The 24673-nt window shown below is 35.2% G+C and overlaps 1 protein-coding gene across 1 annotated transcript in view; it reads right to left on the reverse strand.

Moving 5' to 3' along the window:
• The window catches only part of LOC104618370 (voltage-dependent calcium channel subunit alpha-2/delta-3), a gene marked incomplete at its 3' end in the record, with an annotated part of 208157 nt that overhangs the window by 14680 nt on the left and 168804 nt on the right, over nt 1–24673 (reverse strand). The window contains exon 12 of the mRNA XM_010283944.1: nt 3281–3298. Coding sequence (XP_010282246.1) covers nt 3281–3298 — 18 coding nt within the window. The remainder of the gene's footprint in view (nt 1–3280; nt 3299–24673) is intronic.

Below are 24673 nucleotides of genomic sequence, written 5' to 3' on the forward strand. Positions count from 1 at the left end.
AGGAATGCTAAATCAGGGTCAAAATGTTTACTTCATGATTATTTTGTACTTCATTAGATTCAATTTAACTTCGATAATTTTATAAAAATGCTAAAATCACTAGTCATGCACTTCAATGAAAGAGCAGCTTTGCAAATTTTCTATTCCCAGTGACAGTTAATTCAACACTTCAAAGTATAAGAAGGTAAATGATGCAGGGAATGATAAATGATGCTCTCAAATGGCTGAAAGATGATAGCATCCAGATAAGAGGAGGGCAAAGCACTACTTACAGAGTTAAGGGATAACACAGAAAGAGAGAAGAAAGCTGTCAGGAACTTTTGGGCAACAAATACCATCAAAACATTTCTATATGGAGGAAATATGATTCCATTCATGAGAGAATCATTAAAAAAACGTTCCTAAATGTTCCTAAACACAACTATCTACATCTGATTTGTGTGTCTAATTTATTCACTTCTACCTCTTCACACAAGCTAAGTAGAACAAAACATCACAGCAGGAGCAGGACAACAGATTTTGAATCCTGCTGTGTTTGCTCAAGAAAGCAAGTAAGGCTTTCCTACTAGGAAACAAAACACCTTTTTGAGCTATTAAGGAAGAATAGCTTTTGCTCTTCAATGAATATAAAGGCTGCTTTTCAAAAGTGTTTCAAAGATAAAGGTCACTTTGGAAGTCAAACTGAAAAGTCTGAAAATTGGTAAATTTGAGTTATTGTTTTATGACTATTTTCACAGCCCTGTGGGATGGTTACATAGAAACATGCAGAAAAGCAACATAGAGGACATACAAAAGTCACATGAATTTCTTCCATTTGTCTGATAGTGGGCCTTTCTTTTAAATACATTAGCTCTTCCTAGACATATTTTCTTCTGAAAGCTACATAACCATATTAAATCAGCATCTCTATCACCTGAAATTATGGTGGGGTTTTTTTTGGTGTGGAATTTTCTATTTTAAGTATCGAGTATGTCACTAAGATCTTTTCGAGACAAGTATCATAGTGCAACAGACATCCACCTTAAAATCCTCTTACTTCATTTCACCTGCACTCCAGTTCTGAATTTGCAACAATTTGATTTAGAGCAGATAGCATAACAGTAACATATTTTAATTTTTATTTAACTTCCATAGATAGTTGAGAACCTACAGGTCTTCAAAATCAATGGCTAATCACCATAGAACATTGACAAAACAGTGAGAAGACTGTAGCCAAAGTGTTTCACGCAAAAGACAATGCATTTCATCAAGATGACCAAGTATTTATAACGATATAAAATAGTAACAGTAAACTTGGAATACCACATTTTTCTTTCAGATCACTTAAAGATTAAAGCAAACATGTTTAGAGACACATGACTGTTTGAAATGCTTATAGAGAAAACATCTGCAAGATGATACATGGATTCAAAAAAAAATACAGGACCAGTTCAGACACCATATGGCAAAACATGTACACTAGTGACCATCATTCATAAAGACACGCGTCATCCCTGTGCTGCTTTCTTTCATCTTGCAGATAGCAAGAGGTTTTGTTCATAAGCTATCAAGCCATGCTTAAGAAAAGGCTTATTTTTTACCTGACGCTATCAAAAGCCTTGTGGATTACTTGTATCTGTCCTGCCTCCCCATCCCATTCCTTCCTTCCCACCCCTCTCCTCTTTCTCTGCATGAAAGTAGTGTACAATCAACTAGACATTATGCATACACATATAAAATACGCAGCTTTATTGCTGCATCCGTTTGCTCAAGGGGTAAACACACCAAAACCGGGCATTTTTGACCTTGCATGAAAACTGTTCTTTTTGGCTAACCTCAAACTTGAGTAATTTGTACCAGAACTTTATTGAACGGCCCAGAATTGTGGACAACAGAATGTAAACAGCCTGACTGGTTCTATCTTTCTGCACTAGTATATTATAACCTCCCTCTGTCTCTTCTTTCTGCAAACTGTTAAGAGAAGCATTTGGCATAAACTTTTAGACAAGAAAGTGAACACAAAAAAGCCAAAGAAAGCAAGTCTAGACAGTCTTTTAGTCCTTCTACTTTTCCAGGAAGCTGTAAACAAAAGATTTCTTTAAACCATCTATTTCCAAAATTAAAAAAAAAAAAAAAAAGCAACAACTTTTGTTACCATGTCGCATTTGTTAGGCTCTGCAACTATCAAAATGCAAGAACAAACTAGGGACATGTGAACAAATAGCATATTACTCGCAGATTTAGAATAGAATTTTCTGAGTTCCACAAGCAAGGAAATTTCAAATATATATAGCATCACAAAAATAAATGCTCCCACGCTCATATTTCTTGCCTTTTAAACTAAAAAATGAACGAGATACATTAATTAACCATTTTAAAGTTTTGTGTTCCATGGATGCCCTCACCATTCTGCAAAAGCTGTTCATTGAAGATCTCTTAACCTATACCTTTCGTTAAAAACTGAACTTTGATCATCATCCAAGATGGTTAAACAGTGATGGTTAACTGATTAATTGCTACGACATTTCTTATTAAAGGTGCTTTACCTAGCACAATAAGCACGACTTGGACGAGTATTGCTATTTCCCAGGATATTCCATTCATTTTTTCATCTTCTTATTTTTCACCGCAAACCACAAAACAGCATCTAGATTTTCTATTTTCTGGAAACTTTAATTATATTTGTGAAAAATACAAGGATGATGCAACAGGCATCAAGCAATTCTTTGAGTCTGCCACAATCATTGTACTATCAATGACGTGCAGTGGTGACTCTGGTAACATACCATATCGATGCAGAAGTTGCTTAAAGGCAAGAGCATATAATATGAAAACTATATGCAACCTATTAGAGAAGTCAAATGTTGGATGTATTCAAAGATGTGTTGATAGATACAGCGGGGAGCAGTGAAAGGGTACCAGCTATACCATAGGTTCTGCAGTCTCTGCAATAGAGACAAAACGATCCAGAGATGTTTCACATGGAGTAATGGGGTGATTTTTTTTATCCTTACTGTTACTTCAAATTGTTAATAAAATAGCCTCCCTGTTGTTTTAAAGTTGTAGGCATGTAGACATGATATACCTATCATGTTAAAATAGCTCATATGTTTGAAGAGCTGCTCTCAGCGAGTACCTTAGCTGACTTTGATGTCAGCTACCCTTCTTGCTGCTCAACTCCAGAGCCCCCATTACAGTGAAGTGTTTCACTGATCACTACTGTACCGTACTCACATCACCATGGAAACATGAAGGACTGGTGACTACTTTGAATGACTAAGATTTGATTAAAATATTTTACCTTTTGAGCCTGAGGGAGCTGGAAAACAACAAAACAGAACAAGCAATCATTATACATTAAATTAATTTGAACAGCCAGTTTAGCTGTTGTATTCATAAGATCACAAACATAATATAAAACAAAGTATAAAGGAAAGAAACTAGAGAAACTACATTTACATTGCCAATCGATTCAGCTTATTGAGGGCTTATTAACTTAGCTTATTATTTGACAACTTCTCTACTAGGTATCACAAAAGCACCATGTAATTTGTTAAATACCACGACAGTAAGAGAGTGACTGTTTTCTCATCAGATATGGTATCACACTTGAATTGAGCAGTAGTTCCATCTTCCTCAACACAAATATAATTCAACATAAAGATAGTTTTAATTACAAACCAAGAATGGCTGTTTTTAAAAACATCTAAACCTACACGTATTATGAATGAGATTCACATTAAGAACAGTTTATCATATTAAAGTAGAAGGTTGTATTCTCTGTGACACAGGAAAGAAAAACAAAATGGTAATAGAAAGTTACTGACTGCTTACGGAAACATATTATCATATATGCATAATATAATGTATGCACAGAACAATATATTTCTGTGCTGTAAACACAAGTATGATTATATGTACACATATGCAGATAAAACATATGTGTTTATGCATATATGCATACTTATATCACACAAATGTTCTTAGACAAGATTAGCCATACCTGGTTGTATGTACAGTATTTACTATAAGCAACAACTCACGTAAAAAGGCATGGAGAGCAGGCAGTAGACTCCATTACATATGAAATACCTTATTTATCAAGAGTTGAAAAATGGGTTGTGTTTTCACTTTAGGAAAAAGAAAAACCATTGTAGGTAACAGAGAGGAACTTAGAAAAATAAACTATTATAAGCACAGTACAGTTTTCCCTTTTTCTGAATTCTTCTCCTCTTGCTTTCATACTTGTAGAGAAATTCACCATGCACAGCAATTTAGACTTGTGTTAAATCCACCTTCTCAGAAAATTTCTTTTTCCAATACAAATTGTTTCTTTACAGGCATCAGCTGAACACAGAAACAGGCAGGTGCATCAACACCAAATGCGAAAAGACCTTCAAGATCTCTAGTGAGCTTCTGACTGATCTTTTGTCCTTGCTCTGAATTAAAACAGATAGAAAAAACAACTTCCATATAGTACTCTGCTAAAGGCTAATGTCCACACCAGTATATGTCATGAAAGAGAATTGTTACATGATCTCTAACTCACAAATACTAAAAGCAACCAGCCACAATTTCTCTATTTTCACAATACAAAATGTAACAAAATTAATGGCAGGGAGAATTGCTGCAAGTAAAATTCTTTCATCCTAAAACTTGAATGATCCAATAGCAAAATATGAGCCATGATCACACTGAAGTATGACCTGTATGTTTCTTTAAAAGCCCGTTGTTTAAATAATTGATTACATAGAACGATATACAATGGTTGCTGCAGAAGTTGCAGATCCATGATGAACTGTAAATACATCAGCTAAATCCTGTGTAACAGCTTAGAGCATTACTTAGAGCAGTTTAAAACCTTTCCGAACATTTATCTACTTATTAGTCTTCAACTCGGTTAACTACTTTGGTTAATGCAAAGCTTTTTATTCTTTTTATATTCAAACAAAAGGAGAAAGTTGCAGTATGAATTTTTGAATTTCCTATTGTAGCACTGAAACTGGTTTTCTAACACTGTTTTTTTTGTTGTTTTGGTGAGGATTTTTTTTTTTTTTTGGTTTTTTAATGCCATCTTCTTGCTAAATATGTGTAAAAATTGCAAGCATCTTTTCATTGGTATCTGAGATAAAGACACGTGCAGTAAAGAATCATGTCCAAATTTCCACCCTTGGAATAAATACTACAGAACTTTGCCGTTTGCCCAAGCCCACTACACATGGAAAACTCATGATTTCCTAAGGAGCTAATTTGTATGCCATATTCTACAAAACATACTTCAAGTACAGTCAAGTTATCCAAGGCAACACGCACACTGTTAGGTACAGAAGTATCACTGCAGAAATGCTTATTTCCAGGTAACATTCCAAGTAAAATGGAAAGCTGATATTCCACATACGGTGGAGAGAGGTTCAAGGATGGGGGTGCGGAAGAACATTAACAATACTAACAAACACAAAACCCCAAAACACAAATGCACGTACACACACAATGCTCTACTGGGACCTCAAATTTAAGTCAAATCCTTATACAAATATTAGTATTCTTTGATGTAATTTTTACTAGTTTTCAGAACTCCAGTTACTCCTATTTGAGCACATCCCTTCAGATGCATATCGTTTGGTCAAGTTTTGCCATGTGAGGGAATTACAGTCAGATGGAATGAAAGTGAGGATTTCCCATAATAATTACCACACAAACTGGATGCTACACACTTTTGTATATGAAACTATCCCTATTGCTTTTACTGAGATTATTTTCAAGAGCACGTTAGCAAGTTTACAAATCAAAGTTCCATATTATCTGACGCTGAATTCAGTTTGTCAATCCCATCTATAGCCTTTTATAAAATAAAGAGTATTTCCTTTCTCTGAAATATTAGTAGCCAAAGCCTTGATTAAGGATAATAGGGTCAGCAGATGAGATTTAGATTCCATTATGCTTTTTCCTGGACTGGCATTCTTGTCACTTTTCACCTAAGCTTCAAAAGCCAGGTTCACAGTCTTTTCCTTAAAAAAAATTAAAGAAAAAAAAAAACAAAACACTTTTTTACAGCCAGACAAATCTTTATTCTGTTGCTGATTTGAAATTTGGCTGTTACAAAATCCTGTATGTCAGGAATTCAGTTTAATAATTGCTACAAGTTCCTTTGAAATAAACTATGGAGGTTTGTCTGACATTACCCCTTCTGGGAGGCCATAGGAAACAAATAATTTTCCTAACAATAACAGTAATAGTCCTCTGGTCTGACCCTTTATTGCCTAGTGTAAAAACTGCTGTCTCTGTGTAAAACCCAGCAGGCACCTCCGATTCCCGCGGTTTGCTTTACACACTGCCAAGAGGCAGTTTTGCAGTAAGCTATGTGATCTTTCCCTGTCCCTCAAAAAGCACTGCAGCTCTTTCTGTTCTACTTGCACCTATGGTAATCTATGCCATTTTGGTGTCCTTATTCATCTCCAAGCATAGCAAAGTGCTTCGGGTTCCTCTCTGCTTCCCACTAGTGTCTCTTCCGCCCTCGGGTGATTGTCTCTAAAGACGACACATGACAGGGCATGTATCTGTTTTACTTGCTCTTAGCTTACCGTCTGGGTAATACATGTTTTGTTAAAGTGACTGTGGCTGAGGTGCAGGGAGGAAGTCGGGCCGTTGCTGTCTCCTAGTTGTTGCAGGTCGGCTCTTCCTCCACACAACCGCTTAGCCAGAGGCTGCGGTTGCGGCACTGCCAGCTATGGCAGGGACAGGAGCCTGCAGACCGATAAGCAGCAGGGGAAACCTGGGAGGATTTTCTGAAGTAGAAAAGAGGACTTGGGGATCTTGATGGAATGGTGTAAATTTGGCTGCAACGTCAAAGAAGCGGGTAGATTAAAGAACAGGATCGGAGCATAGGGCCTTGCAAGGGCACAGCGAAGAAAAGGGAGGGGGATTTGTTTGCAAACTCTTTTCTATACTTCCCAGAAACCCCAAATCGTTTTTACCTAACAAATTTTCTTATTATATTTTGTATTGTAAAAAAATACCCTCCAGAGACTGCAGGGCCCCTGAGGTTCACAGTATACTTGATTCTAATAGGACATGTTGAGTTTTCCAGTAGGATATGTTGAGAATTCCACCTATAAATTCAGGTCATCTTGGGGTCCTGTCACACAAGGTAACACAGAATAACAACTGTAGGAGGTTTTCCAATACTATTATTGCACACAGTGTCATGATTCCCACATTTTGCAAATAATCTAGTACTGTTTTAAGCCATTGTGGAAACTTGGTGCTTGGTGAAGAAAAATTACAGACACTACTAACATGGTAAAACAAAGACAGACAAAGGAGTCTGGTATCAAAGGTGTTGCACTATCTCTAGGATCAGAAAACTGCAAGGCCAACATGAGTGAAACAAAAAAACCCCATAGATAGATCTGAAATACTGTCTTTAGAAGCAGGAGGCATATGTTACAGGACCAGTAGTTCTGCTAAGTACTCCATGCCAAACCTCATAAAAGTCTTGTCTCCTTTCACTTTTAACAAAAGCAGTTCATAAAGCCTGATTCTGTATATGACTTCATGGTCATTCCAAAACAAAAAGGCCGTAACTTCTAAAATATTTTATAGCCATTTCAATAATTTATTCAAAACGTTATGGAGCTTTATGTCCTAGATTTCCAAGAAACCAAGTCTAGAAATCTTAAAGGAAAACGTACTATAATTATGTCATTCTTCTGTTGGATCAGAATTCAACCTTATGTTTGTTTGAAGAATAGAAAAAAAAAACCACAAACCAAAAACCCAAGAACTCCTGCAAGACTAAGTTATACTCAACAGTTTTTTGCTATACCAAAAAAATATGATTTCTATTATTGGAGAACCAAAATAATATAAATCACTATGAAATAAATTTTCCATTTTCTATTTTTATAATAATGATTGCATGAAATTATCTTTGTCCAAAAAATTATACTATTGCAATGTATTTATGTTAAAGCATTAAAAAATAAATAACTCCTATTTTACATTCACTGACCTCATTTCCAAAGTCCTATTCTCCTGCCAAGCATTTTGGTGGCACCAGCCTCAGAAGGCAGCTAACATCCCTACTGACTTGATTGTACCATAGTCAGATACAATATAAATTAATAGAAATTAAGTACAAACATGCCAGTAAATAATCTACAAGTATGAATACAGTTTTGATAGCACAGCCATTTCTGTAAAGGGTTTCTGGGCTGCACCAAATTTAACATCTATAAATAGCTATGTTTATGGTGGTCTGCAATGTTCTGATGCTTCCTGTACATGTCACATACTGACTCTGACTTTGGCATTGACTGTATGTATTAGATCTTTTGCTTTTTGGAAATACACTTTCAGGAAAGATGTGAAATACTGTGGCAAGCATGTAGGTCCTGTACTTAACACCACAGCAAGAAGGAAGATGTCGCACGTCAGTGAAGCTCCTCAGAAAAGAGTGAGGCAAAAAGAGAATAGAACACTTACTGCATATATGTGCCAGGTACTCTGTAATATAGTTTGCTTGTTTATGGCATCATATAATATAATTACATGTAAGGGTAGATAATGGTTTATTTACTTGTATAAAGAAATGCAAAGCATTTCATACATTTCTAGGCAGGCTTACGCAGCTCTTGACAAAAATGGCAAAAACTTGGGAGAGAGTAGAAAGAACATTCAAACTCCCAATTTTTAGCAGAAAATGTGGATTTTTCTGGTTTAAAATCTACTTACTCAATTGGTATAAGGTACAGCATTTAAATATTACGATTTGGCCATTTTTCTTTTACAATCTGCGTGGCTTATTCTCCACCTCCTAGAACCATGTAAGCATTAGAAGCATCATAGATAATTATAAGCATACATGGAGGAAGAAGTAAAATGTAGCCTCCTATTGGGATGTTCCTGATGCTAAGATTTCAGTATAAATATTTAATATTTATGAGTGACATTAACCTGCAGCTTACTGGGCCAACATATGTAAGGAAAATGCACTTGATTCTTCAAGGGATTCAATAACAAATCCTTCTTTGTTCACATAATTGTTTTACTGTTCTACCACATATTTTGCAGTAATTATGGCATCTTAGTCAAAGATAGACTGTGCACTGCAGGCAAAGTATACCAGTCAGAGCAAATGTAAGTGTTGCTATGGAGAATTGACTCATAAAATATAGATGAAAACTACAATTCTAGTTCTCTTTTTAAAACTAATTCTATAAAGATGACAGAAAGGAAAGAAGTTAGCTTTTGTAAAATATGCAAAAGAGAAAACACAGGAGCTGCAAAGGTATCAGACTGGAATTAAGAAATAGCAGAACGCTCTAAAAAATTACATATACATTCCAAACACCTTTGTAATAAAATGGCTCCACCCTTCAAAGATTTTACACATCTTTCTAAAATACCTAACTGTTCATTAATGTAAATGACTGAGTAGTTTCTAATGCACTGTCTAGCAATCTTGTTTTTAAAATTAGAATCATTAACACAAAAATAATTTTTAAAATGCTCAACTTTTGGAACGGTTAATTAAGTCATATCTGTCTGCAATCTGCTCTCTGAACTTTGTGTTGAAGTTAACAGAAAATAAATCCATACCCATAGGAATATTCTTACATTTTCACTGTCAGAGTGATCGATTAAACACTTGGAGCACACTGCCCAGAGAGTTTGAGGAGATGTTCAAAACCCAAGTGGACACAGTCCTGGGCAGCCTTGCTCCAGCTAATCCCGCCTGAGCACAGGGTTGGACCAGATGATCTACGGGAGGTGCCTTCCAGACTAAGTTATTCTGTGAACCTGTGACTAATTCGTTTAACTGCATAAACTGTTGTTTCTTTCTAATGAACACAAAATACTTACAGGGAAGATTGTATTTAAATTACCCAGAGTGATTACTTTAAATGCAACGTTTGGTTAGCAACTTTAACCATAAATAATCATTTTTACAAAATTATGCTAATTTTACAAATAAGACACATGACTAAAGATTGAAGTAGCAGAACTGATTCATGAAATCAGATATTCCATGAATATTCCACACACCATGAACAAAATATTGGCCTCACGCATGTGTGTTTAAAGGGAGTGAGTTCTGTTTTCATTATTACAACAATAAAGAAAAACTTGTTAGTGTAACAGATGTCCACGGTTAATTCCATATATATATGCAAACATATATTATGTATAAACATCACTATATTTAGTTTTCCCTGTAGAAATTAATGATATAACTATTCTCTTATCTGTTATATAGTAGATACTGCCTTCCTAATCAAAAAACTGTACAAACATTCATGCATAGAATTTGAATATTTTTCTAAATATAGACAACTCCAAATAAAACTAATGGGTGTAGGATACACATCATGTAATACTAAGTGACACAATTTACATTAAAATCTGCATATTTAGTCTTTTTATCTCATACTGAAATAACACTGAAAAATAACCATTTCTAAAAATAGAATCATCAGTATTAGAGTGCTACCAATAGCAGAATAATTAAGAACAGTCTTCTCAAAATGTTACAGCTATTTGATTGTTAGATGTTTTGAGGGTGACCTTCTTCAAGTTATGGGGACAACTAGTTCAACTGCATTTCAACTGTGGACAACATGAACAAGAGAACTAAACATGCATAATATGTTTTCATTCCACCATAAGAAATTTAACGCTGTTTTGTGAGACTAATTTTTCCCTAAAACTTGTTCTGTTGGGTTGTTCTATTGGGGAACACATAGACTCAGCTTGCACAGAGTGGGATAATATTTATTTTAGGGAATGGTGGTTTTGATAGTCCTTGTGGTATCTCATATAGGATCTGTGCACTGATTTCAAATTTCTACAAGTTCCAGCACTCAAGTTAGTAACCCAAATAGTCTGGGTTACAAACACAGAAAGGGTCTAAAGCTAATTAATAACTTCTGTAATATCACTAAACATGAGCTCTACAATTTACTCTAAGAGGATGGATAAACAGACGAGAACCAGCAGCAAAGAGCTATCCTTCAGGATTATTTCCTATGCTTATTTAAACCTAGTGCTTGTATTTACTCGTTACCAAGACTTGGACTGCATAGTTATTCTGGCAGTGAATGACTTCTTGGTAGGTTTTTCAAATACATACAGTGCTCGAAATGTTCCCATCTCTGAGCAGAGCTTCAGAACTAATTGCTAGATCTGGAGGCACAGGTTCGTAAATGTTCCTGGCCCTGAAAATTATCAGAAACTTCCAAACTGCTTAAATACATATTATTATACAAGCTGAAGTTGTATTACAACTTAAATGCCTTGACCAGTGATAATTCCTATATTTCCATTAATATAGTTTAAGTTTTAGTGGGATAGTAGGTTTCAGGTTTGCTTTAATCAATATTAGTGGTCAGTCAGTCTGCTATATTACAGGTACAGAAGTGAACATAGCAATGTAAATAATTTAGAAGTATTATTCTAACTTCTGTTGCTACTGAGAAAATGGTATGTTCAGACATGATGTTAAATTTCATTGACGATCATATTTCCCACTGCACACTGAGTTAACCCAAAAATAATTAAAAGAAATTTATATCTTTATTATTGTTATATGTTATATTTTTTTAATGTTTTCTGGTATAGCAATCATATTATTACAGAGAAAACCATTATGTTTTCTGTTACCTCCAAGATCATTTTATTTACACTGCACATCAGGGTTTTTTGCTTGTTTGTTTTGAACTGCTGTTTGGTTTTGCTTTCATATAAGTAATAGGGACATAGTATGATTTTAATAAACTGTAACAATTGTCTGTATCTTGAATGTGCCCCCGTTTCTTTTACCAGTCTAAGATCAAAATCAATTTAAACATATGTACCACCAGAGCAGAATTTAGTACAAAGATGAGAATACTAGCTTACCTACATTAAAATATCTAATTGAAATAAAATTTTGAAGATACAGGAAAAGAGTATTTTAATATTTTTATCTTAATTTTGTTAATTTAAAGTATTTACTATGCAACTTCTTTTACTAGGCTCGCTTTTAGTATTAGTTGATTTGCTAAAGCACCACAAACAGTTTAGAAAGCTCATAATTTAAATCATACAAATTTTTACACATAAGATGAAAAATTATTGGAACCTCTGGATACCAAAAAGGTGTAGGTAAGTGGATTAAGAACTAGATATGGATTGTCAAATGATAACAGTTCTTTATCCCTTTTGTAGGACCAGGATTTTTCAACTTCAATTTATAAGCAAATTTATCTTGAATATTTAAATAATAGCCCTTCAAAAAGCTCTTAGACACACAAAGAGAGTAGCCAGGGAAGCCAGAACAGGGTGCAGCAGTGAACTAAGGCAGGAACTGAGAAAGAGCTTTTGATCGTACCTCTAAAGTCTGGTAAAAAAAAAAAAAAAAAAAAAAAAAAAATCCCTCACACTCCACTCCACCAGCTGTTCAACCTTAAGAGCACTGAAGTTTTCACATTATATAAGACAATAATACAACATCCATTTTGTCTACATAAGCAAACTGATAACAATACACTTATATTCCTATATTCTAGACAACAAGCAATTTTTCAGCCTTACTCTTAATACCAAAAGACATTTCTAAAACTGGACATCATTACACAAATATGTTGGATGTCATATTATGTAAGATTCATCCATGTAAAATGGCATCAAATAATACGGTTGGGCTCTTTCTCCTTATATACCCTTAATATTCTTTAGTATTTATTAGCATTTGTACCACCTCTAGAAGAACAGATAGTGTCATTTTAATTATTACTAATGTAATTATTTCTAAATGAGACATTTAGAAAGACTGTTAGGAAGGCGACAGATAATAGCATGAGAATCCTTCCCAGAGAAATAGTTCTAGTAAGAGAAAAATAACTGCACTGTAGTAAAACAACAACTGAAAACAAAAAAAATCATACTTGTAATTCAAAGAAAAATACAAAAGCAAGGTCTTTGTACTGTAAAGACTTGTTCTGAATTACCAGGAGAGGAAGAGAGGGAAGTGAGTAACAGAAGAGGAAAAAAAAAAAAAAGGAAATTCATTCATTTATTCATCTATCCTGACATAAATGCCCTTTCACATTTGGAAAAGAGGCAAATTCTTTGACAGTCCTTCTAGAAATGAAAAATCATTTCTTAATCATAAATCCTCTTAGGAGCTAGGCACACATCCTCTTCCTCCCATGATAAAATCCACACTGGCCTCAAAGCAAAACCAAACAAAAGCCTCCTCACCCAATACCTCTCAGAGTCAATGAGAATCTTGCAATGAGTTCAGTGGGTCTTTTATCTTGCTCTATATTAAATCTTAGTTGCTCTGCATAACAATGTAAGACCAACATCTAAAGATAACCACTTTTTGAGGAGGGATGAAAGTGTATTTAACCTAATGAATGTGTAAAGCAAGCCAGAATTTCTTCTAAAACTTAGATTTACTAATGGTGTTTGTGATTTTTAGCATGTTACTCGTATTAAATGGGATTGCACTTCTAAAACAGATGTGGTTTTCTATAGACTATTTTGTAATCATATAAAAAGCTCTCAAAAGGGAATGGCTGTGAGAACGTGTATCACTGAATTATCCCAAACCACTCTTTTCTCCATCTTTTCTCACAGAATACCATTTCTTCTGTGTGTCCGGAGCACTGGTCTGCCAGAAGAAGTGGAGAGTGTAGCAAGACACTGCTTCCATTCTCTTACTCTCTCACACTCTCGCAATGCATTTTAGGGATACAACTTGGAAATCTGAGAAACCTTTCTCCCTTGCTGTAGTTTGTATTTGCAACCTAACAGAAGCGAAGGAATCTACCATGATGAAAGGTTTTTAGAACCTAGCTTTGAAAGTTTGTATTACCACAACTCATTAATTTCTTTACTGAGAGTGGTCAAACATTGGAACAGGCTGCCCAGGGAGGTGATGGAGTCACCATCACCGGAAATATTCAAAGAACATGTGGATGTAGCACTTCAGGACATGGTTTAGGGGGCTTGGTGGTGTTGGGTTGATGATTGGACCTGATGATCTTAAAGGTCTTTTCCAACCTTAATGATTCTGTGATTCATGCCAGACATTCAGCTTAATGTTGTGGAGTGTGCATTCAATAAGGAAGAAGAACCTTTTGCTGACATTTACTCTATTACATGTAAACAGCATCATTTCAAGATCAGTACAGTTTGCACTGTGACCACAAAACATGCAGTGGAGAAACAGATTATAAATTGCTTGATGTCTAGCAGTTTCCTGTAAAGGTAAACATTTTCTTATTTGCAGGGACACTATTTACAGGTATGAAGGCAAAACTGACCTATTAAAAGGTTTGTACATTATTTTGCATCAAGGACACTGGGTTAATAATAAAAAGATTTGTATTCTGTAAAAAACCTGCCCTGACATTAGTGGACTGACAAAACTTATCTACAATATTTAATTCAATATGATTTTGCTTTCCATTATCTTTAGTTAAGCTTCTTTTTGTTGCAGTTCATTTTTTACTTTGTGATGAAAACAATGAACCTGTAATCAAAAAAGGAAAGCCTTGGCTAATACCAGGACAAAGCAAGGCACCCGCAAAACTACTGTGGGTTGTTTAACACATAAACACAGGGAAAAAATAGAGAAAATATGGATTGACTTCAGGTGACTGAGGTTCAGCATACGAGAACAAGACCGTAAGAATCAGGCATAGGGAAAAATTCAGCACTGAGAATCACATCAGTAAGACTTACACACAGTAGAAGTAATCTATCTGCTTTTCAAAAATAGAGGACTAAACTGATCTTGCAAGAACATGAATCTGTGATGCAAAAGATTCTAGGAATGTCAAAGCAAAGAAAAATGGAAATGGGTTTTGGGGAGGGGAGGTTGTAACTAACTTGATTTACGCTTTCTCTTTCTTACTTGCTTAGAAACAAATTCTTCCAAAAATATTTTGCAATCAGCTAATTGATTCTAGAAATCTGATGCAAAGACTAGAATCAGTACAGGCTTCTCGGTGCTGGAACCAATTACCTTTCAGAATTAAAATATTGAACGTTTTTATAGAGGGAACAATCTGCTTTGTTAGTTACCTAACAAATACATTGACAATATTTCCCCACATTTATCACTTCTGAAGGAGAAAAACTCTTGTACAAGTTTTGTATTTAGCTATTACAAAATACCTTGAAGGTTATGTTAGTAACCAATGGCCCAGAACTGCTCTGAATGGAGCAGTACGCTGGAGGGCATAATGAGATAGATACCTTACGCTCGGAAGATTATTTGAGCTAATAAACAATAGGAGATGCATTTTAAAGGAAGAAAGGCGGCACAAAAGTGTTAGCACAATTACATTTGCTGAGGAGAAATCCATAGAAATAATAGATCAAGGGTACTAGAAAGCAGCAGGAAAGGCAGCTTATGCACAACTACTAAATGAAGATCCCCAAACAGTTTTTCAAAGGGAATCATCTTTTCTCTTGTTTATCAATTTGCTTCTGAAAGGGCAAAACACCGACGGATGCCTCTTAAGGCACATCTGCAAAAGTTCAGATGAAGCACAAAGAAAAAGAAGGAACAAATTATGTGTGAAAATACTGTATAATCCTACAATCAGAAACCCAAGAATTGAGGTCAGATAGGTGTGTAAACATACTGTTTTGCTTTGTGAGGGAAGGAGGCATAATCCCTACACCCAGAAAACAAATCTCCATAAAAATTGTGTCCAGGCTTTTTATAAACATTTGAGAATCAAATGTCCAATGTGTATTTTGGAAATAAGTTAACAATATGCTAAAATACTATGCTCTAGTAGCAAGGTGGCCATCATGTGTCTCCAAATTAGAAATGTGTACTTCAGGTCCGCATGCATAAGCAAAGCAACTGATTTTATTAGATAACAGAGATCTACAAGATCAGAGGGCAGGTTTAAGTCTCCAATCATTAGAAACATTATTTTTAAAATATATGACAAAACAAAGAATTTAAGAAAAAAGCTTAGAAAATGCTCCATTATTTAATATTATGAACTTTCTTAGCTGGATAAACTCCTAATCTAACAATACATTCTTTCTCTTTTCTATAATATTTTTGTATCAGTTTGTGGGTAGGTTGATACCACAGGTCTGTGCCACCATTATAAATTATAAAATGGCATAATCAAGGCTGCTTCTTGTTCATTAGCTCTGTTTTGAAGAACAGGTTCTGTCTTCATACCCTTCTAATAAGGGTTATACATGTAGCTAATGTATCTCACCATTCTAGTTTTACACCAAGATTTTTATAGCTATACCTTAACGAAAAACCACAGAGCATTTTATGGACTCTTCACATTGCAAGCTGAATTCATCGGGCTCTATAAATTTTCACTCACTCTACAGAAAGAGCTTCACTTTTGCTGCTCTTTTAATTTGGAAGAAGCTTTCTGTTGTTACTCTACACAACTTGAAAGTTCAAAACTTCCTAAAAGCCAGTTTGACCTGATGGCCAATAGCTAAGACTTTGATTTGTTGGAAGATCACAAGCATTTCTAGACAATCTAAGTTAATTTCAAATATGCAGTTTGTCATTATTTCATACAATGTTTGTGAAATATAGTTCAAGGAAGGAATGGTTTTGGCCTGAGGCAAATTTGTTCATCAGCTTCTGCTCTTTTTCCCTTATTGCATTATCTACCAGGTTGAGAAAATTTTACCCCTACTTCACTCCTTCACTGTAAGAATCACAAGAAAAGGTCTCAAAATTCTTTCAGATATCTTGGAGATAGAACTGTTTGCAGACACTAAGGCAATTTTTAGGCATGCCAGGACATAAAATGTGATAAATCCCATTATCTTGTAGTTGACTACACAGCAAAAAATTTCATGAACATAAAAAACTTGATTATTGCAAAATCAGCTTTCTCTGTATCTCCATTTTATTAAACTGAACTGTAACACAAAAAGGACAAGGTGGAGGAGGGAAGAAAAATTAAACTTTTCTTTCCTATAAAGGCAACATGCTGTTCACTGTAACTCCTGAATTTTTGAAGCTTTAAAGCTTTAATCTAAGAAAGAAAATGTTAGAATTGTTCCATCAGCGGATAGAAGTATAATCCAAGCCCCTTAAACGGAGATTTAATACAATGAATCTGTCTTCTGTTCAATATCAGTGTAACTCCAGGTACATAAAGGGGAGATACTACTGATTTACGAAGTGAATTAGAGAAGAAGAAGAATCAACAAATGTAATCCGTATGGAATATGTGACCATATAGCTGACTTCAGTAGGGGTTTTTTGGTTTGTTTGGTTTTTTGACAGTTTTCTAGAATAAACCTAACAACATTGAAAACTGAGGCCTTTATTATTATAAGGAAGTCATCAGCTGCAACAGAACAGAAAGACATTAGAAAGCTCTAAGTTGTATTGTTCCTTGGTGTTAGCATACTGTTTCTAATGTCTATTCTCTTGTAGTATTTATGTGCCACTACATAAACACTATTGAAAAAAAATCTCCCCCCCCCAACCCCTTTAAAAGAAAAAAATCATGTTCTGTAAAAGAAGTCTTTAAATGGAATGGCCCTGTAGGCTCTTGTGTCAATCCTTAGTACAGAGTCCTTAGGGATTTTAATGGTTTACCTAGAAGAAGGCAATGTAAACTAATATTTAGGGTGATTATGTTTTCCTGCTCCAAAATCTGACATCAGTGCAGGTGAAATAGTCTTACAAATTCCAGAGAAAACACAATTGTTCTAAGCCTTCTCCTGCTGATCCTGATGTTGCTGAAAATAATGCATTTACCAACTGGTTAGATCATCTTTCAACTAATCATTAAGGGAAATGCTTGCTTGGAAAGATCTGGTCTGACATGATACAATGGTGTAGACAAAGGTCAAATGCCTTGCTGTCAAGCAGCAAGAACATCAGTAGGAAGCATCCTATTATTCCTTGTAGGATAAAGTGTATTTCTGAATAATTTCTCCAGAAATTGCTAACTTCAAAGTAAATATTAGTCATAATGACTGTTACAAACATTCAACTTCAATGTGTATACGGTATTTGTGTGCATGACTGAGCTGTATGCAAAATCTCCTGATTATACAAAAAGGAGAGCTATAAATAACTAACAACTCCAATATCTGCAGAACAAATAGACAGAAGAGAAGATCATTTCCTTTTATTCTCTCTTCTTCTTTTCCTTTTTGCACTGAATTCTGCCACTGCAGCAAAGCTCGAAGGGCACCAATAATTTAATAAGTCTTTCTTATAATTTCAGGTTATTACTGCTGGTGTAAATCCAGCAGTGCAGATAAAGTATATTTCATCTTCACTGCCCTTTTTATTCCAGAAAGTCAAAGAATTACATATATGAGATCAAAGGATGGGATTTAGTACATTATACTAAATTCATTGCTTTCCTACTTCATCATTTACCCTAAAAACCTGTTATGTGAAAACTAAAGACAAAAACAGAGGAAAAAAGGTAATATATCTGACAAAATAGCTACAATTTCCTTATAATTAACTCAATTTCACTCAGAAAGGAGGCAATAAGATCAAAGACAGACAAACAGTTATCAGCTGTGAATGTATTTAAGTAGTTATTTTCACTAAGAATAGACATCTCCTCCTAAATGTTGTATTCACCATAGCGTATAGAGACCTAGAAACAAATTCTCCCCCTGGTTAGTGACTTGTCACTTCTTGATTTTGTTTCTGTGTCACAACAAAACCAGAAAATTCCCTGTGAAACAAGCTGGAAATGAAAAGCATTTTGTGTCCCCTCACCTAAAGGCACTATATGCCATTGGCAGACTGCAGCTGGAAATGATCCCAAACTGCTCTATCTGTAGTGTGCAGGTGTCTGCAAATGAGACCAAATACCCTTTTGGCTTGAATATGCCTGTTAATCAAATTCAACAGCAGAGCAATTCTCCGTAATTTGTACATAGTGACTGGCAGGAGAACATCCAGCAGGCGAAACCTACAGACACTTTTAATTCTATGGATTCTTTTTTACACACATCCAATCAGTTTTCATATAAGAAGAAACAGTAATCTGGTGCAAAGCAATCATGTCACAAAACACACCATGTGTACAGCAAAAGCAGCAAAGAAAAGCTTAATAATTCATGACAGAGTCCTAACATAGTATCATGGCGCTTCACAGCTCTCGAAACAGCAAAACATGTTCCTTTAATAGTCAAATTTTACTGAATTGTCTGAGTTCCAAAATTTAACTACAGAATTTGTTTTGTGAATGTAACCGCTTTGAAACACTATTAGAGCTGCAAAATACTGATTGCCCAAATACTTCTTAACTTTAAACTGAAATTAAGTTTAACCAAACACAAGCAAGGACTCCATGATTCTTAAGACCTGCACTAAGAACACTTGTGTGGGAACCTTGTAGAAGTGGACACTATAATTTGAAAGACTTGAACATGCATTTGTGCATGTTTTCACATACTGCCCTTCATACTTGAGATCTCATAGACTAATAAGCAATTATTGGTCTATGATAGATAGATAATTGCTTATTGCATTGACCTATACTGTCTTACTGTGTCCTTACACACTCTGCCCTTTTTAAGCAACTGGTGATTCTTACCTATTACTTCGAATGTAAATTATATGAGAAAGGTATCATTATTTAATCCTGTCGTTATACATCATCTACCATAGTAAGACTTTAGTGGTTTATTAAAATTTGCAGGTCTTGATAATAATATCAGTGACAAAATTGGATTTGAAGTCAGTGATGTGAAGAAGGGGAAAATCCACACTAAAACGGTCGGTACAACCTAAAAACTAGAATGACCTTAGGAAACAGTAAAAGACAGTGTGGATAGTGAGAGCATTTTGTAAGAAAGGAAATGGAAATGGAAAAGCATTAGTGAGAATCATATTGTATGTGAACAAGCTGATATGGTTATTGGGAAATTGGGGTATTTTTTGAAAAAATCGCGATCAAATGTGACAAAGTTCGTAAAAAAAGTAGTTTGGTTTAAGCATCAGAACATGTAAACAAAGAGGTGGAAGGATGTTAGACAGATGTCAAAGCACTGAAACATGGAAAAACTTCCCTGTTCTCATTTGAAACATCATTTAAAATCAAAAAAGTACATAGCACTAAGATTTTCCTTTAGCTATCAAGTCCTGAGAATATTTCAGAGAGGTGAGTTTTTACTCAGTTTAAAGCAATGTTTCTGCAGGAACTACTCTGATTTGAAATTAGATATTTAATCTCTCTGTGCTCCAGTGATGAAAGATGAACAGAGACCAAGGTCAAACTGTAGTTGCCCTATCATATAAAATACCAGAAAAGAGAATTAACATATAGCTAAAAGCCAAGATGTAACACTGCTCTGATTTCCTTTCTACGGTTTAACATAATGTTTGTCTTATTTGCACCACACTGGGAGCAGAGCTGCTTAAGACCTAGCTTTGCTGTGGCATTACAGCTGCTTGCTGATGTCGCAGGAAGAAGATAAAAATAGGTTCTACATCAAAGCCTCCAAGTGCAAAGAACTGTAGAATGCATTTCAAGAAATCAACTGCATATCTCAACGTCTGAAAAAGTACAATTTGCATTCTGCATTTCTCATGCAAATGTACACTAGGAAAAATAATGATAATAGTAATCCGTTTCAATGGAAATAAAGTACTGTAATATTTATAGCCTGCGCCAGAGTTATAATGACTGTGGGGCGAGAAGTGAAGTGTCTCAGCATGTTCCACATGTTTTTAACACTGTTTCTAAAGGCTCTGGAGGCTATTAAATTTAATGAACCCATCTGCTATGAAATAGAGGTCCAAACATAATCGGTTTTCTCAGTGCCATATAATACAGATGGCATTCCATGTTCCACAGCCCCAGCAGGAAATTTTATGTTCCTCTAAGTGCAGGACTTTTGTTTTTGGTTTTGATGTTTTAAACATCTTTTTGATGTATTGTATATAGCATTTTATAGTGTAAATACCATATAGAGGGATACACATGAAAAGTGTTAATTCATTAAAATAAATATTGCCATTTCGTTACAACATTTTTTCTAGTGACTTTGACAACTAACAATTTGCTCTCTGTAGTAATATTCTTTGCTTAATGCAATCACTGAAAATTGCCCTAATAGTGCAAGTTTCAGCACTAGCAGTGGAGTAAAGCAAACATGTAATTTATCAAATGAAGTAGTTTACTTCAAAAGCTGAAACGTATATCTATACATATATATAGGTGCGTAGGTGCTATCTATGCTTATGCATGTCCTTATTTGTATATGCTGTGTTTGCATGGAACAATGCACAAATCATTCTTGTTTAAAGTATCCATATTCCCACTAGGTCATTACGGACTTTATTTTCCTTTGCACACCCCAATTTTAATTTCAGGGTCTCAATTTGTGTGTTTTATTGGGACACACTGCATCATGACTTTTGTACTGGTGTGTGAGCAAGGGCTCTAAGCTCAAATTTAAGTGGCACAGCATTACTTGCACTGATTAGCACCCTGCTGCCTAACATAAGTAAATCAGATGTGCATTTTCTAACAAAAAAGAACAACATCCATTGTTATTTTGAGCTGCATGTGAAAGATAATGAGAGTGCATTAATTCTGTTCAGTTGAGAGGTTTACTCATTTACTCTTGAGTACTCGTTATGTTTGACAGTTGACACAGATCCTACTGAATTTGAAACAGTTAATGTTGTTAACGGTAATTCATTTATTCTAGATTCAGCAGTAAAACAGATCAGAACTGTTTTGGAGAAAACGAGAATACCTAATTATAGTGACTGGAAATTTTGGGCCACAGAACTCATAAAAGTCATGGCTCAAAGGTTTTTTTTATTGGACTGTCAGTGAACATTTCCACAGACAGCCCTCTAATCGTCAGCATAAAGGGACGTTGCACCTACATATAAATAAGTGCACAATCTTTTTTTGTTGTGTGTACAAGTAGCTGCATTGATCACCATTGTTAATGTTTCAAGCACTGTCCCAGATCTGTAAGATCCCAGTGCAAATAAGCCAGTGCAGACCATAATTGCTGGACCAGATGGTCTGCAACTTCAAACTACAATCATGCTCTTCGAGAAGCTTCGAAAAAGATGAAATGGTCAGAGCTGTTTTATTTTTTCCAGGAAAATTAATTCAGACTGAAGTGCTGATAAGAAGGCATTCCCTGGGCTACTTTCTGCTTTTTCTCCCATATCACAGTCTTCAAAAGACCACTGCAGATCTGTAGGAGACAAAGTAGAGCTTGATGAACCTTATTTTAAGAACAACCCTACCTGATGGATGGCCTGATATCCCTGCATGGGATTTTCCTTCCCTAACCCGGTTCACTCAAATGTCAAAGCAAGAAAAGGAAATTCTCATGGGGAACCTCAGAGCCAGTCAGTGGTAATGACATGCTCTGATAAAGAGCCGTAAATTATTAGAGATGAAGAGATGCTGGCCACAAAGGGAGGGTTAGAGCATGTAACCGAGTCCAAAGTGGGATTGGGAAAAAAGCACTTTTTAAAACATTTTTTAAAAGTTTTTTTAAAAATTTACTGCCTATGTATAAATTTTCTTTTCACAGCTGCTGATTAATGACATTTCCTGACATTCAGTTCTGCAGTGATTACCAATATTTACTTGCTGTAGACATACATGAGCATTCTGAGCACTTCGACGCATTTTAATGCATTCCAGCACTACAATCTAGAAGTTAGTTTTGAAATAGAGGCCCAGGGAACCTTTTACCATTATAAAAATGCTAATTACACCCACTTATAATAATAGCACAATTAACTTGTGCCACCAAAAGTATTTGAAGATATCTCTGGGAATAGAAGCTAGTGGAAACAGGGTACTATTTAATTATTGTTACTTCATAAAAGCTCTTCTGTGCATTGAGCACAAAGAAAACCGTGTGAATGGAAGAAGCACTAAACAGCATTTTTGTACCTCACCAGAAACTCCTGGATGGAAAAAATGCCAGCATAATAGCTTTCAGTCTGTAGGACTTTATGTTATATATTTCTGTACATTATACACAGGACTTCACATATACAGCTTCCCTTGCTTCCCTGAACTAGCTCAGAATTCATTCTTTGACAAAGAACTGTATCACAGAATCTCAATTTCCATACTTAAAACGTATGGATTCTGATCTGACAGCCATCTAAGAAGTGTGAGCTTCCTATATTTCCTACTGAATTTCTGCAAAGAACTTGAACCAGAAAAGTAAGAAGTATGCTTACATAGCACTTGATTTTATTTTAAGAATAAGATGAATAAAATGAAACTGTTTGATCATATATGTAATAATGTAATTGTAACATCCATAATAAGCATTTCAGAAATACTTAGTCTAGGCTTTAGCTCAGTGGAGCTACCTCAATTTACTGTCCCCATAAGGGGAAATAAGGTTCTTGGACTGGTTGCCTTGCTAGCATAGTATCAGCCTGTCAGAAAATATTTCCAAAATAACTCTGCTTCAGAAAAAGAAAGAAAAGAAGGATATATATTTTTTAACAGCAATTGTAGAATTGAATTAAAATCTATAATTTAATATATAATCTATAATTTAAAATATTATATCTATGTCTATATAATCTCTAATCTATAATTTAAAATATATGTCTATGAGAAGGTGGGGACTAGACAATGGGGATAATAAAAGTATAAAGGGTAGAAACCACTCACCATTCATATTATGACAAATCATGACCTGTAATGACTCAGAACACTTTTTTTTTAATGAACTTAAATTCTGAGGCACCAGACAGTCATCTCAAAATATTACATGGAATAATAATTTGCTCTTTTCATGCAAAGGAATCCTCCAATTGGAAATGGAACAGAGCCAACATGGTAATGTATGCCTGAATCTGCTCACAGCTTGAAACTAATAGGCTGAAGGAGATGAACTCAACAGTGCATTGGATCCAGAGAATATATTCAGGTAGACTTATGAGAAACAATTTTCACCAGGAAGAGTCAAAAAAGGTTCAAGTAGGTAAAATTATACACCCCAGTAAACAAATTCTCAATCACAAGCTTTTAAACAGTGGGAACTCTGGGGGCAGTCCAGTCTCAATTTCTTTATTTCCTGCAGCAAGAAGTAACATTTCTCCACATTCCAGATGTTACCATAAGAATGAGTTAAGGGCTTCTGTGCCTTATAGATGATTACCCATAATCCCAGGAGACACCTCTATGCATTACTTCACTTAAATATTCTGATGTACAAGTATCCCAATATATTCACCTGTACTGACTTTCTATAGCTGCACATATGCTTAAAAGAAGTCATGGACCACTTCAAAATTGTTACCTCCTTGAAATACTTTCATACTTCCAGAATTCTTATCTACTCAGGAAAGAGTAACTTTGGAAGCTTTCAATTAGAAATCCAACTCTGTTTTTAAGCACCCATTGAGGTATTTTATTTTCTGAAGCATTAGGTACTTGTAGGCATTAGGGATGTTGAAGTAGTGATATCAGATCCAAAATGTGACCTGCTTTTGGGGCAGAAAAGTTATGTTGAGACTGGTCTGTTCGAGCGCTGTCCAAACAACTGTGTCTAGGGCCCACTGTACACATGTCCCATCTGCAACCGTCCAAGCTAGCCCTGACAGCACCTCTAGGCTATACAGCTGAGCACAAACATGTAGCAAGACAATCTCTTCTCCTAGAATTATCTGCCTGTGCCCTCACTCTTGACAGCCCAAACACTCTTT

The sequence above is a fragment of the Phaethon lepturus genome, unplaced genomic scaffold (genome assembly GCF_000687285.1).
Source record: "Phaethon lepturus isolate BGI_N335 unplaced genomic scaffold, ASM68728v1 scaffold1163, whole genome shotgun sequence".
Classification (NCBI taxonomy): domain Eukaryota; kingdom Metazoa; phylum Chordata; class Aves; order Phaethontiformes; family Phaethontidae; genus Phaethon; species Phaethon lepturus.